General features: G+C 48.8%; 1 protein-coding gene across 1 annotated transcript in view; it reads right to left on the reverse strand.

Annotated features, from left to right (window-relative positions):
• Window positions 1-15,520, reverse strand: part of camta1a (calmodulin binding transcription activator 1a) — a 299,603-nt gene that overhangs the window by 148,602 nt on the left and 135,481 nt on the right. The window contains exon 4 of the mRNA XM_056422729.1: window positions 10,580-10,647. Within this exon, the coding sequence (XP_056278704.1) occupies window positions 10,580-10,647 (68 nt within the window). The remainder of the gene's footprint in view (window positions 1-10,579; window positions 10,648-15,520) is intronic.

A 15,520-nucleotide genomic window follows, 5' to 3' on the forward strand; every position in this document is an offset into this window, starting at 1 on the left:
CTGAATTGTGCCAGGTCTGCGTATTAGCAGGATATGCAACAAATCACACGCACTCACCGGACACACATTACAACCGGCGATGAGGCTAACGCTTTGGCATTTTATGCTTTTAATCAAAGAGGCCATCAGTCAAGCGAGCGGCGTCCCACGCCACGGGCCTCGGGAGGAAGGTGCTAGAAGAGAGCCGGGCGACCGGTGGCCTGGCTGTGTTTTGTCTGAGCGCCGTTGCTACTGTTGGGAGGAAGGCTGCATTGGAGGGCAGCCATGCACTCCCCCACCCCCCCCTCTCTCTGTCTTTATGTCTCATGCACTCCCCCCTCTTTCAGGCACAAAACCAAGGCGCACATTAGGTGCTGGTGCTGCACATTTTGATGCTTGGCTGTCACTGTATCATTGTCTGGTGACATAAAGCGCAGTAAAGCACTGAGCAGTGATGAAGTGGAGAGGTTTTAAACCTGCGCTCACTGGCACATTTCTTGCCTTTCAACCAATGTCATTCGGGGAGTGTCATCATCCCACTGTGAACGCAGACAACCCCCCCCCCACACACACACACACACACACTCCCCATCCCCAAAAAACTGAGGAGAGAAATAAAGAAAGAAAGAGAGAGAGAGCTTCCTCCTTGGCAGCACTTGCTTCATTATTCTGCTGGAGGCTTGATTAGACAGAGGGGGTAATTTACGAGCCACTTCATTGCCAATTCAACGGGCACATCACCTGTAAATAATTGAAACCCTTCATGTCCATTCCGACATAATCATATCGCTATCATGTTAATGTATCCAGCAGTGCTTTCCTTTGGGTCAGGCGCAGGACTACGTTAAATCTCGGCTGACTTGTCCCCATAACTCTCCCGGGGACCACCCCTAGCAAACAGAAAGAGAAAAAAAAGATGAAGGACTGCACTGAGAAATGATGAAAAATTGGAAATACAGTAAACAAATATACAAGACTTTGCAGCGAGGCGGCGGTGGACGGCAGGTGGAGGGCAGGCATCTTGCACTGGCTTGTTAATTATCTTTGGTTATGATGTGGATGAGGGAGATCAATCGTCTTCTTATTCATCCATCTCTTTCAGAGTTCCATCAGTCAAGCAGTAATGTAAAAAAAAAAAGGCTGCAAGATTTGGATGGTTGTGGCTTTTACAGTGATTTAAAGGAGACAAGGAGGACGAGAGAAATTAAACTCTTTTCTTTTAATTGAAGGGAATCGCACCATCGTGGGAATAGTCTTTCTAAAACACTTTTAATTAGACCAGTGTTTTAAAAAAAACGTGATATGTAATTGATAGTTATTTCTTTTACTTCATTTTTAAAAAAAAGTTATGAATATTAATCATCCAATCTGAAATGGTTCTCACCTTCCCTTATGTGCGCACATGGCGCAAATGCAAAAGAAAGAAGAGATTTGAATAATTTATCAATTGACTTGTATTTGAATTGATTAATTCACTGATGTAAAATTAATACGTGGCTATCTACCACAATCCACCCACTCCATCTTCTCCCATCTTTAATGAAGCAGTTAAAGTAGTAAGGGTCTTGCCTGGGGTAAAGTACTGACTGACGAAGTGGGCAGGAGTGTGCAGGGCTAATACAAATCTACAGTCATGAAGACATCGCATCCGAATCAACAGGATAACTGTCTTCCAGAAGAAAAGCAGGTACAAAAAAAATAACCCGAATGTTTCATTCCCAGTGTGCCAGAGCTCTTTAGGGAGCAGCTGTCCACGTCGCTGGGGAACCAGACAAAAAGTACGAAGAGGAGAAAGACATAAGGGACGGATGGAAGCGCACCGTGCTCGTCGATCAGACAGGTGGAGGGCAAAGGTCAAGTGAGTCGAGGTGTGTGTGATCCACAAAGCGGGCCTTGCCGCTATGCTGTCTCGGCCGCTCGACGATGAGGGGTCGGCCCTGCCGTTTGCTTTGTGCCACAGAGAATGTCGCCACGTGGATACTCATCATCCGTGGTACTTCCTGTACTGTGAAGCTCAGCTGGGGCGAAGAAAATGGGACAGAATGTGTGCCAGTGAGTGAGTGTGTGTGTGTGTGTGTGTGTGTGTGGAACCATGTCGTGCCTGTTCTTTGCTGGTGATTCACCACCCAGCTCTCTGGCAGCGATCCAGGATCTATTTTCTCCTTCTCTTTACGTAACAGCAAACGGTATCATTGAAGCCGTGTGTCCTGTCCTTTCTTCCTCTTCCTCCTCCTCCTCCTCCTCCTGTTCCTCTGCCACTTCCTACTCTGCCTCCCTCCCCCTCCCCCGTCCTCCACCTTCCTGTGGGAGCTTTCAAGACCTGACTGCGCGTCTCTCCCAGGTGCTACTGCGCCACCCATGGGTCCGTGAGGTGACCGGTCCGGAAACAGGCGTTCTCGGACCGCACCCAAATCCCAGAGTGGGAGACCGGGTTTCAAGGGCCTGGCATGGGGAGGTGCGTGGGACGAGAGGCGGCTTTACACTGAAATGCCCCCTGGAGCTTTCTTAAGGCCCAGGATCCGGGATCTGCTCCACCACCATATGCCTACAGGACAGCATCCAACTGGGCACCGGAGGGCGTGACGGGCCGAAAATAGGGACTCGCACTCCCAAATCCCCGCGGTACTGGCTGACATACGGCCACTCGGCACCGACATCGCAGAGCGACGAGGTGGAGGAGGAGGAGGAGGAGGAGGACGGTACGAGCGGGGCTGGTGGAGAGCAGAGGGGGGTTAAAAATAGAAAAATCGAGGAGGTGAAGGGAGAGGAGAGTGAAAAAAGTTTAGTTTGTAAAGGGGTGGGGGCGGAGTGTGTGTGTGGGGGGGGGGGTTATGTCAGCGTGAGTGTAGGAGAGATGAGTAGGCAGGGTTTAGTGTCTGGACTGCTCAGTGACTCAGGTGTGAATAATACTTTACGTGTGTGTGTGTGTGTGTGTGTGTGTGTGTGTGTGTGTGTGTGTGTGTGTGTGTGTGTGTGTGCTCGGGAAGCAGGAGAGCATCGTGGAGGTCTGGGTCGGCGGAGGGCTGGTCGTCTGTGCGTCTCGGTGGCGGAGGGTGTGCTCCGCCGTGTCTGTGGCACGCTCCGTGACAGCCAGCCTGCACACTGCTCACCGGTGCAGAAGCGCTAATTGAATTAAGTCTTTTTTATTATCAGGCTTGCAGAGGCAGCACTTCTCCCCATCTCGGCCCGCTTGGCTGACACTTTCTCCTTGAACACCTGCTTGACATCAACTTCCTCCTCTATTTATTCATCCCCTCTCTCCTGTGGCCAGCCACTGGCTGCACTGCTTACCTCCCCACCTCCTCCTCCTCCTCCTCCATCTCCATATTGGCATACTGAGCGAGGCCGGGCCTGCTTGTTGTTTTTTTCACGCTGCTCATTTTATTTTGTGTGTGCGTGCTGCGCTACGCTCCTCCGCTTGTATAACCTCGGCATCGCAGAACTAAGGAACCAAGTAGCCTCTTGTTAAAAGCTACACTGTCGCACGGGTGAAAACACACCTTCCACTTCAATGTCCGTTACCAAAACCCAAAAAAATGGACACACAATGTAATGGTAAAAATACGTGTTAGTGTATGAATTAAGGTGGAGAGAGACAAAGGACTGAAACATGACCTTTTTTTGGTTCCTCGTCTTACAATGATGCTACTCTTGGCGGCACAGTACACTGGAGGAAAGATATTTAAATTTCATTTTATATACATATCTTGAGGTTCGTGATATTATTTTTCTAAGTTATCAATTCTTCACATTTGCCTTTATTATTATTTTTACGATGTTTCTTTTCTTTGTTTTCTTTTCTTTTTCCTGTTGTTTTGTTGTTGCTTGTTCGACATTTTATGTTTTGATCCATATGTGTGTGTACTGTTTGTGTGCCTGTCGTAGTTGGGAGGGGCGGGGTTAAAGGGTTCGGGGCGGGGCCGTCCAACTCCTCATCTCAGAGGAGCCTCCAGACCTCGGTCTTTGGACGGTCCTCCATCCGTACGTTTTGTTGTTGTTGTCAATGCCTGTCACTATGTACGCGTTATGTTTGTACCTATGGAAATAAATGACTTACTTACTCTCGTCTTCTTCTGATTCCTCATGTGGCGATCAGACCTACACATTCCTCCCCCGTCGTCATCTATCGGCCATGTCTAATTCCTGATGTGGTATGCCAGCAGATCTACACACTCCTTCTCCGTCGTCATCTGTGAGCGACGCACGAGGGTCGCTTCTGTATGTATAAATCGCGGTGTACAACAATGTATGATTGAAGATCTTTCCACAAATACAGATACGAGGCTGAGGAACTTTCTTACGCTAGCAAGCTAATAAACGCCAAAGACGGCTTTGATTCCGTCAAGAACTCGGTTTGTTTTTCATATTGATTGAAAACGTAAACTCTCCTCCCGAACAACATGGAAATCTTCCATGACAACAATTAACGGAATTAATCCTCAGAGCGCTGGTCGCGTCCTCTCCGGCCTTCAGCAGCCGTCCTGGTGAGTGCAGGGGGAATAAAGGCGATAAAGCGAGATGATGTTCGATGTTCTATTGAATGGTCTCCGGTGGGCATGCTGGCCAGGGTAATATACAGCAGCTGGGATGAGAACTAACATATATCTAGTCCCCTGTCCATTTCCACTAGCCTCAGGCTCAGCCAGCTTCCTTGGGCTCGGCTTGGGCATTACTTTAGAGGACAGACAAACAAGAGGCGCTATTAAGTTGGCGAGCAGGCGGAGGCCCAGGCACTTGGCCCAGCACTAGCAGTAATCTATTGACCGTTTGCATTCTCCCTTCAATGCCCCAAAACCACAGGCCCTTTCTCTCCCCGTCAGTTGAATCCATTGCTCAGCTCCCCCCATCTCTATCTGCTGTTTACCCACTCTATTCCTTTTCTCTTTTTTCCCTCTCTCTCGATTTGCCCTATGTCAGCTCAATCCCCCTCGATTCCATCTTTCTGCCGCTCTTTCGGCTGTTTGCGTAAATCCTCTCCACTCCCCCCCCCCCCCACCCCCACCCCACCCCGCCCCACATTATTTCTTCTCCTCCTCACCCCATCCATCACTATTCCTCACATCTCCAGCTCGTCCGTTCGTTCCTCTTATCGACATGTTTCCATTTTCTAAACTGCTCTCGCTCCATCATATTCACCTTTCCTTTGATGGCTATTTTTTTTTCAGATGTTATCTCTCTTTCATTCACTCGTACCTTGTGTTCTCTGGGTTCACCTCACTCCCGTCCTCTCTGCTTTCCCCCGGTGGGCTTGATTTCACCCAGCCCACAATGCCCCAGGTGGGCATAGCCGCCCTCGCCGTAGGAGCTGTTGACTGGGGTTATTTGGGAGTTTTTCCTGATCCGATGTGAGGTTTTGGGGCAGGGATGTCTATGTGTACAGATTGTAAAGCACTCCGAGACAAATTTGTAATTTGTGAAATTGGGCTATATAAATAAACTGAATTGAATTTAATTGAATTGGGTGGAAGCAGCGTGGGACAGTGTCCTCCGCAGCGTGGGGCGGCCAGGGGAGACGTGTCACTACGCAACTAAAACTATACTTCTTGCTCATGAAGGGTTGGTATGAAGAAAAAAAATAAAACAGAAGAGAAGCGGTACAAGCAGAGGAAAGCGATCACAACGATCACAATGGTTCCCCTCACCCATCAGTCTCTTCACATTTTACGCGACATGCTGGCGCCTTTTTTTCTTCTTTTTCATAACTCGAGCTTGATTCCGTGCCATCTGTCCCGCTGTCTTCGTTTCAATGTGATCTTATCCAATACCTCTTTATCTTTCATGCCTTTGTTTCGGTTTCTGTGCCCCTCTCTTTGCCCCCCGCCCTCCTCCCCCATCTCTCTCTCTCTCCAGCTGTTCCTGCCTTTTTCCACTCTCCTCTGAAAGTCTGCAAGTCAAAGAGTGCCACAAAGCACTCGGACCAAACACTATCAGACGCCCCTTCTCAGGCAGATCCTACACATCCCCCCCAGCCCCTACTTACAGTACACACACACACACACACACACACACAGAAAGCCTGGCCCTTCCTCACACCATGTGCGAGACTAGGTGACAGAAACACAGTTTACACATAAGCCCAGGGAGGTCTCATTCATAGTGGCAGACTCACCCACATACTAGCACTCTTTAAAAAACCACAAATACAGCACACCCGAGCGCAGTATTTATTATTCAAAACACATTCACACCGTTTCCCTGGTAATCACGCGCACACATGCCATCTTAATACATTCATAAATGCCTCCATATGCTCATCCGCAATGTCCTTTTCAAATGCGTCGCCACGTTTACGCAAGAGTACGAACACGCACGGCTGTTTACACATGCGTAGACACGATCCCCTCGATCCATTTCTTCTCGCACACAGTCGCAGAGACACACACACACACACACACACAGGTACACAATAGCAAACAAACAGTCGTTAGTAGGTTTCAGGCCGCCTCTCGGTTCGACTCGACTCTGCTGTTGGCGCGCCCGGCGCCTCTGGGGTGGCGCCGCTGCTGTAGGTTTTAATAAAAGCATTGTCTTTGGAAGCTGTCTGAAGGGACTCGGTTTCATTTTGGAGTGCTGCCGCCGCCCGTTGCTCTGGATGTGAATGTGGGAGGAGAGAGGGCTATTGCGCTGGGACGTGGGGGCGGCGAGGTTCAGTGTCATGGCTGAGGCCCCCCAAGGACCGGTGCTTATTGTTTGATGGTTCCAATACACAATGTGTGTGTGTGTGGGCGCGCGGCGTGTGTGTTTTCTGTGCTCATGCAAGTGCCAGTAAAAACGTGCGCGTCCCAAACTTACGGAGAAGTCGAAACGGCTGGCTCACACAGCCCGCCGCGGCGGCAGCTGAAACAAGTCGACTGCATGTTTGCAGTTCATGCGAGACAGGAGAGAACAGAAACACACACACACACACACACACACACACAGAGCGATCTGGGTGACAGGCGTTGGAAGCACTCTCTGTGTTGTGTGTCGAGAGGGGTGGCTGTTAACAAGTCCTATAAAGCAAACAGTGGGGGGGAAGAAAACACTAATGCGCGACTGCTCCGCTCGTGAAAAAAAACGCGTGCCATTTAGGGGATGCTCAGGATAACGAGCCTTCTCTCTAAGACACACAGGTGTCCATTACCTCTTTGGGCTGACCAATCAGTGACACCCTCTATAGTCGACCCTTCCTCCATCTGTCAGCACACAAACACCTCTGGAAAAGCCCCTCAAGGACACATTGGTGTCATCTCTGATGGACAACGAACGCCTGCTCTCCACGGGAGCGCAGTGTAATGCCCATGATGAGGTCACATCAGATGTTATTGTCTAGATGTGGCGCCACATTGTTTCCGTGCCGTCCCTCTGTTTTCACTCTACTCCCACAGGCACCTTCAGATCCCATCAGCCCGAAGCATCATGGCAACGTCTTTAAAAAAAATGAAAGAAAAGAAAGGCAAATGGAAAGAATGAGCACGGCTATCTGGAAGAGGATGTAGAGGAGGACAATCCTAATTGTCCCTTTAAGTGCGTTCCCTCCTGCGGAGTGAAGGTGCGGGGTAACGGCCATCTTAAATCACAGCCTGGCCGCGGCCTTCATTAAAGCCATAATGCCAGGCTCTCCCTTTAATGGAAATGGAAGCCAGCGAGGCTGTGGGTGTAAATTAAAGTGTAAGGCCCGAGTAGGGGAAGATATTCCCCGGCTCTGACAGGTGCGGCCTGAATTAGCTGTAGTGGGAGAACGCCGCTATTGATTTCAAGCACAGTTGCACTTCCTATCTGAAAGGGAATGTGTATTACCAGAGCTGGGCACATCAATCACTCATCATTCCACCGCTATCCCCCGGCACGCTTCAGATTTTAAAAATGATAAACAAACGGGAACAGACCCAAACAAAACAAAAAAGACAACACCGGCTGCTGCACTGCTGTGTGAGCCTGAATGCTGCGCATGAGCATCGTAGCACGCTGGCGTGTGATCGGTCCCCCCTCCGCCTGACAGGACGCCGTCTCTATTCAGGGCATGTCCTGCGTCGCGTGTCACCTTGGTCAAACAGCGAGCGCAAGCTCCTTGAGCTCTGGCTGCTGCCCGCTACCACGTTTACGGCCCGCACGCGTCAGAGTCGCTACATGCAGCGCCTCTCCGTGCATGACCCTGCTGCTCATCTGTGCCTCCCATCGTGCCCCGCTGACCCGTCTACAGGCGCCGGCAGGGGGAAGGAATTAGCCTACTTAGCCTTCTCTCCCTCGAGGTCAACCCACACGCAGCCGCAGTCGCGCGACGACAAGCGATAAGGCGGCACTTAGCCACAGGTGTCCCCGGTTTGACCTTTCACCCGTGACCTTGAGCAGAAAGTTTTTCATATCGAGGCCAGCCATCAGTCACCTCTCATCAATCACACATACACGCCGCAGCCTTTCACTCCCCCCCCCCCCCCCCCCCCAACCTCTCCTGGCCCCGACATCCATCACCGCGCCGTACCCTTTCTCTGACATCTAGGAAAACACAAACACTTCACAACAACCCCTCTGCCCCGGTCTCCCTTGTCAAGAAACACACACGGAGAGCAACGTCCTGTCCTGCAACCGCGGCTCCTCGAAAACACGGGGAGCGCCTTGTCGATGTTGTCGGGGTGATCGCGGGCATACACTAAGGGGATGCTCCCCGGTGACACATTTGCCGAGATATCAGCACCTGCACTGAGATATGACGCGAGGGCTTGAACCCCTTGAGAACACTGGCAGCTGAGACGGCGGCAGAACAGACAGCCAGAGGTGACAGACTGTGGCCACGAGCATCCGGAGGAGCGTTTGACTCGAACGGCACTGGATCAAAAGTCTCTCACATCTCTCACAGGTGTCAGTGTCAGTCTTGTGCTGGAGGATGCCAATGATCTAGTACTCTTCACAGCCTCTTTTTTTTTTGTATCTCCACCCTTTTTTTATAGTTTTTTCTGAATATTTGTTACCATTCTACAGCGAGATTAGCGCACATGTATGTTCTGGAGTCGATCAGTAGACTAATTGGTTGTTCTGGTCTTAGTCGAATGAGATTTCTTTAATTTATTATTCATGTTTGTATGCTTTTTTCTGGTTGAATGGCTTATTTCATTTTAAGTTATTGTAATACTGTGTGGTAGGAGAGGATCGAGCAAAGTATATTTGTCATTGTACGGAGTAGCTGTCTGTCAACTGTGCATCTGACAATACAAATATCTTGAATCTCATTTAACGCATCAGACCGTCTTCGCTAAACAGACAATTTAAAGTGGTGCTTTTGCATGGTTCTTTGTGGGGAAAAAACAGATCTGTTATTAAAATTAAATAATCGCTTGGTCGACAAAAATCGTACCAGTGTTAGTTTCCCCAAGTCGAGGCCAGCCCGGGAGAGCACTAACGAGGAGTCTAATACCAACTCTGCAGGCCCTATCGAACACTTTTATTTAGGGTGAGTCGGAAAGTAGAGGACATTCTTGCTAAAAAAAGAAAAAAGAAGAAGGAAAAAAAGAAAGAAAGAAAGAAAAAGGTGTCCTCGGTGCTCTTTTGGCCCATGCTCCATAATTACACCAGAGAATGTATTCTAATTGGCAGTGTCTTTATGCGGAACTATTATCAATGTCCCTCCGAGGCATCGGAAGAGAGGAGGGGTGGGGGGAGAGGGACCAGAGGAATGGGTTCTATGTCACCGGGCCCAGGGTCCATTTGCACACGGATGAGGACTGCTAATAATGCCAGGGGAAAGAAGAAAAAGAAAAAAAGAGGGAGAAAAGTTTTACATTGTGGGCCGATTCACGAACGCATCGGAAATGTGAGTGGGCTGCATTTGCTGCAGCGGTGAAGTCATCGCGTGGTCCGACGGTGCGGCAGTGAAGTTCCAGACGGCCCCAAAGAGGCCGATGGGGTTGTCAATGCACGACGAAGCTACTTAAACAAAGGGCCGTCCGCTACTTTGTCAAATGTGGAGAAATGCTATTACAAAGCCTCGTGCATTATTAATTATTCTACTCGGCAGATGACATAATTACATCGCGGCCAATGCCCGCCGCGATACCGGTTCATTGGCTGACATTAAATCGCAGGTGTTTGCTGGAAAGCCACACGTGCTCTTCATTTGCAAATTGGCACCTATATGTATCTGCCCCCCCCCCCCTCCCCATATTATATTTCAAACATTACAGTAGCTTTTGGCTTTGTGTGCCACATGTGGGTGTAACACCTGACCCCCCCCCCCCCCTCCGCTATTAGCCGAGTGGTGAATGTGCGGACAGACAGGAACACATTAACACACCATTCGAAGCAGATGCTGCAACAGGGCATGCGATGTTAATTGGCTCGCTAAGAGGCAATTATTAGTCAATATTAATATTCTATCATTCATCTGCAAACTGTAAACTTCTCCGAACAGCCATCAGCAGTCTGTAATATTTAACATCCTACACTGAACTAGAGGGGGGAGGGGGAGGGGGGTTGCAAGCTGTGCATACGGGAAATGGTCTTGAAGAAATTAATACTGTATAAAAAAAAACATTTTAAATGGAGATTTGGACTCTGAATGTATTACGTTCCGGGCTATGATTCTTAACTTGTGATTTAAATTAGTGCAGAGGGGCGATGGTCTTACCTTGTTTTAGGGGACGTCGTTAGCCATTCTTCATGCTTTTCAAATGTTATCAAGTAAGCTGCGATCTCCTGTGGAAAAAGAGAAGAGAGGAGAGGGGAAGGGAGCGAGGCTTAGATATGTCATCTTTAATCACCGATCTCTTGTGTTTGTAATACATCGGTGAGACCGCTTCATTGATATTCAGACGGCCTAACCAGCGGCACAAACACGGAAACGAGGGGAAGTGCCGGGGAGCTCAGGCAGGTAAACGGAGACTGGTAAAAGAGTAAAGTGAAAGACAGAAGTGGATCGCAGCTGAGGTCAGATCATCTTCCGAGGCCATCTTTGTTTCCCGAAAGCTTTGATCAAGTTCCCCTCTGAGGACATCAAGGTGCTCACGGGAAGATTGATGTCTCCGTGTTTGAGAGGGAGCAGCTTTTAACATTTTTGGTCCGATCCTCCCCCAAATCCCTTTGATCTGCCCTTGACACTCCTCTGCGGATCAATCCACTCTTTAACCTTTGAATAATAATTACACGCCAGTCTCACAATATTGACATGTGTGTGCACCGCTACTTCACGGGGAAGAAGGAAAAAAAAGGTGGAGATCCTTCGGAATCAGTTGTGTAGAAAGAGAGAGTGTAAGGATGGGAGCACGCTTGACCACAATCGGACATTTTCTCACCAAACTAATGGGCAGAAATAAAAGCACTTTGGATGCCGGTAGACAACCTCATGATTACCAGCGACAGCTGGCAATGCACTCCTCGGCGAGAACATTTGTCAGACTGTCAGAAGGCCAGACCTGCTGTCATCTCGCACACAAATATCATTTTTTCCCCCGGTTTCTAAGGATGTGCAGCGCTCCTCGTGTCGGAGTGTCAACAAATCTTTAAGCGTGCATATGTTGTTCAAATATCGTCTCGGTATGAAATAACATTTTAAAATGTATTGTTACTCTGCCCGTCCACATGGGGCAGTAATGTCTCCCAAAGGATCAGCTTCCTCTAGGCCAGGAACTGGAAAAACACGAGACACACGAGGCGGCACATGGCGCTCGCAAAAAAGAGAGCCAGTTGTTTTTACTCGCTCCCTCTTCTTTCTTTTATTTTTTTGCATGCACACAGTCTCAACTATGCGCCACTGCGGCGGGAAGGCTCCGATTGGCTCGCCGAGGCGGTGTCACAAGTGAGACCTGGCACAGAGACGCGGCACGCTAGGCGATGGCCCGTCGGGACGCTGCAGGGCGCGTGTGAGGGGTTCCCGGGCTGGCGGGGGTCCCGGCACAGAGAGGGGGGGGGGGGGTATAGCATGAATGGCACCCTTGCCTCCAGGTGCAGGCTGGGAGATAATGCTGCGTTGATTAACTTCCTGTTCTCTTGCCATAATGACCGGAGGCAGTGAAGCCATGACAAGATGGAGTCTTGTATTGAGGAAAGAGAGAAAAAAGGAAGAACAAAAAAAGATAGGAAGGGGATGAGGCTGTTGAGAGGCGCTCAGGGCTGCTCCTCTCCTTTATAACTTCTGCTGTGACAGAACTAAAACAATAAAGCGATGAAAAGTATAACAGTAACCTCAGACTGCAACCTCGTTGATGAGAACGTGTTCTCTGAGAAAGTGTAATGTTGGCTGCAATGTTCACAAGGAAAGACAAAATCAGGCTTCAGTGTTGGTATTGGTCAGTATTCTCCTCATACATTTCTAACTGAATGAGTCCGACACAGCAGTGATTAGATTAATCCCCGCTATTCTGGGCTCATTTTAGGAGGCATATAAAAGGCAGCAGGAAGCTCCTTCAGTAACCTCTGTGCCTGTTAGCGCATCGCCCCTTCCATCACTCCTGTCTCTACAAACCGGGCACAGCCCGAGTCTCAGTGGCACAGGATGAAATAGTGGGCCGCGTGGTCTCGTATTTAAAAAAACAAAAACAAAAAAATTAGAAGTGAGCCTCTACCTCTTGGCTCTCTGCACCACCCCTCCCTCTCCGAACAGATGCCGGGGATTATTCCAACCCCCCGACCAACCATAAAGGTGCAATCATCTTATGGTGAGGAAACAAACAAAAACAGACGTGCGGCCATTAAACAGCTGCAAAGAGACAAAGTTTGCATGGGCGGCATAATGAGAGGCGAGCGTGTGTTCGGGTTGAACAAACACGCTCGCGGGTTAGTGCGAGAGGGTTGCTGAAGGGGAGGTGCAGGGGGGAGGGGGAGAGCGGTGTGCTGAGATGCACTGATGGTGCATCAAAGTCAAACCAGCAGCTGTCAATGGGCTCTGGACTCTGTCTGCTGACCTCAGTGCCTCTGGTCTGCTTCTCCCTCACTGGGGAAATATTCAGAAGAAGCCCTCACACACACACACACACACACACACCTCTCTCTACCTCACAGGTTAGACCCCTGCTTGTGGGAGGCTGTTTGAACTTCCCTTCATTTATGCATCAGCCTCTACATTGACATGATCTTAGCTGGGGTTTTATCTCCATGGTTCTGTTGAAATATAAATATAAATATATATTTATATATTTATATATGTATATAAATATATATTTATATATGTATTTATATATATATATATATATATAAATATATATATATATATTTATATATATATATATATATTTATATTTATATGTATTTATATATACTGTAGCGGGAGGAGCTGTATTCCGCACCGCTTAAATTGAGGCAAAAACTACCTTCCTCGGCTTGTTCTAAATATAAAACACTCAGCACACGAGCTGTACCGGTGATCCAGAGAGTGAGTTTGAGCAACGTCTCCTCTAATTGACACGCCGGTTGAAAACATTTTTTACAGGGTAAAAAGAACAACCCGGAGCTGTTTGTTGTACCCCAACCAATCTCATTTGTTTCTTTTTGTCTCCGCAAAAAGCTGCGACACGTTGTTAGCACGGGGTGGGGTTGGGGGAAGGGGAGGGGGGGCGTCACAGAATATGACTGAGCAGTCTCGGGGCGGATCGAGATGGAGAGCCGGGCCTGTGTGTGTGTGTGTGTGTGTGTGTGTGTGTGTGTTTCAGTCTGTCGTGTAACAATCAGAGGGCCTGCTTACTGGTTACCTGCCTGGGCCTGGCACGTTATTAACATGCTCTTCAGGAGGCGTCACTCCCAGACTCATCAGTGTGCCTCTCCTCTCATATCCTCCACACACACACACACACACACGCACGCACCGTCTCCAGTTTGACTCACTCTCATTCCTTTCCTTTCTTTTTTGTTGTTCTCTCTCCCCCCATAACCGCTGAGGTGAAAAGGAAAGCCGCCGTCAGAACATTTTCATTTCGAGATGACTGGCTTTCAACGTCTCGCCTTTCAGATGGTATTCTCACTCAGGAGGTACAAACGTTTTCTCCGGAGAGAATCAGCTTTTGAAATGTCTCGCTATTTGGAAATTGGAGATGACACCAACATATTCATCCCATTTTACTCCTTTGCATCAAGGACGGAGGAGGACGTGGGAGAAGGAGCGGTAAACTCTCAGTAAATAAAAACAATTTGACTTTTTTGATTGTCTCAAAGCCGTGATGACAATTGTTTGGAGACCGGTCCGATGAATCTCACGAGACCCTTTCTTACTGCACGAAAGCCCTTAAAAAGGAAGCCAACGTTTGTCAGAGATACTCTACGGTAGCTTCCCTGTCCCTGGGTGACCCAAGGCCAGATTGTTCTGCCGTTACCTCTGAGTCTCTCTCTCTCTCACTAGCATCTTTGATTTATGGGAAAGAGGAGAGGACTTGAGAGGACGACGCTCCGGCGTTCGGCCGGCAGACCTGATCACTTGAAACAACTGTCGCTGTTCCATTAGAAGGAGAGATAGGGGTCTTTTGGCATTATCTCAGGACGCATCAGACACCTGCCTCTAAACACCATCCATAATGGCTCTCTCCTCTCCGTCTGCATCCGCGGCGCATTTGAGCCGACGGAAAATGAGAGGCGCGAACGACGCGGAGCTGGGAGGACAACAACAACAAAACAGAGGCTCATTCCCTTCTGTGCCACCACTACATTTAAATACCAACAGTTACATCACTGTCTGAGAAATCAATCTCACTTTTTAAAACCCAACATTGACTCGACACATTATGTAAAAAAAAACACACAAAAAACAAAGTAATGACTCTTTCTTTGTGAGCTCAGCCATTTAAATCTTTACTCCCCCCTTCCCAAAAATAGGATTCAACAATTACAGCGTATGTTTGTCAATTACAGTATTATTCCAGTTATACTGGTGCTCTAGTGACGCTAATGAAAAAGCCACATAATGAATCGCTGAATTAGAAAAACTAACTTTAGCGACGGTATTGATTGCAGTAAAAGCTTGAGCTAATGAAATGAATATATGAGAGAGCAGGAAGATGCAACAGAATAGATGGGGCAAAGTCAGGGAAGAGAGAAGAGTGCAGCGCCTCCAGCCTGCCTCGTGGTGAAGTCTGGGGAACACATCCTCAAAGTGTTGACCTTGCCCTGCACTTGAAAGCAGGAAGTGGATGAGAGGAGGGCCACGGGATGGATATGGTGAGAGGAGCCCTCCCCGGTGACCTGGGTTTTACGGTGGAGTGCCAGGTCATCTGATATTTCCTCCAGGGCAGCCCAGGAAACCAACCTGCCCGAGGCCGGGCACAAATGGACTGGCGGGGATTTGGGAAATGGAGGGTGGGGGTAGGGGATGGGGTGAGGGAGATACTGAAGCTCCGGGCTATCACGAGATTACGCCAGAAAAAAAATTTCAAATGCAATTAAGACACAGAAGAGATAGAGACTGGCACTAAAGAAAGAACAGGGGTGGAGGAAAAGAGGAGGGGGATGGGGGGGGGGGGGGGAGTTACTGTTAAGGGAGACGATAATCAAAAAAGAGAGAGGAGAAACAAAGTTTAAAGTTTTCTTTTGGTTTCCCCCTCCCCCCTCCTACCATGACAATGATAAAAGCATTTTAAAATAGGAGCAG

The sequence above is a fragment of the Pseudoliparis swirei genome, chromosome 9 (genome assembly GCF_029220125.1).
Source record: "Pseudoliparis swirei isolate HS2019 ecotype Mariana Trench chromosome 9, NWPU_hadal_v1, whole genome shotgun sequence".
Lineage (NCBI taxonomy): Eukaryota > Metazoa > Chordata > Actinopteri > Perciformes > Liparidae > Pseudoliparis > Pseudoliparis swirei.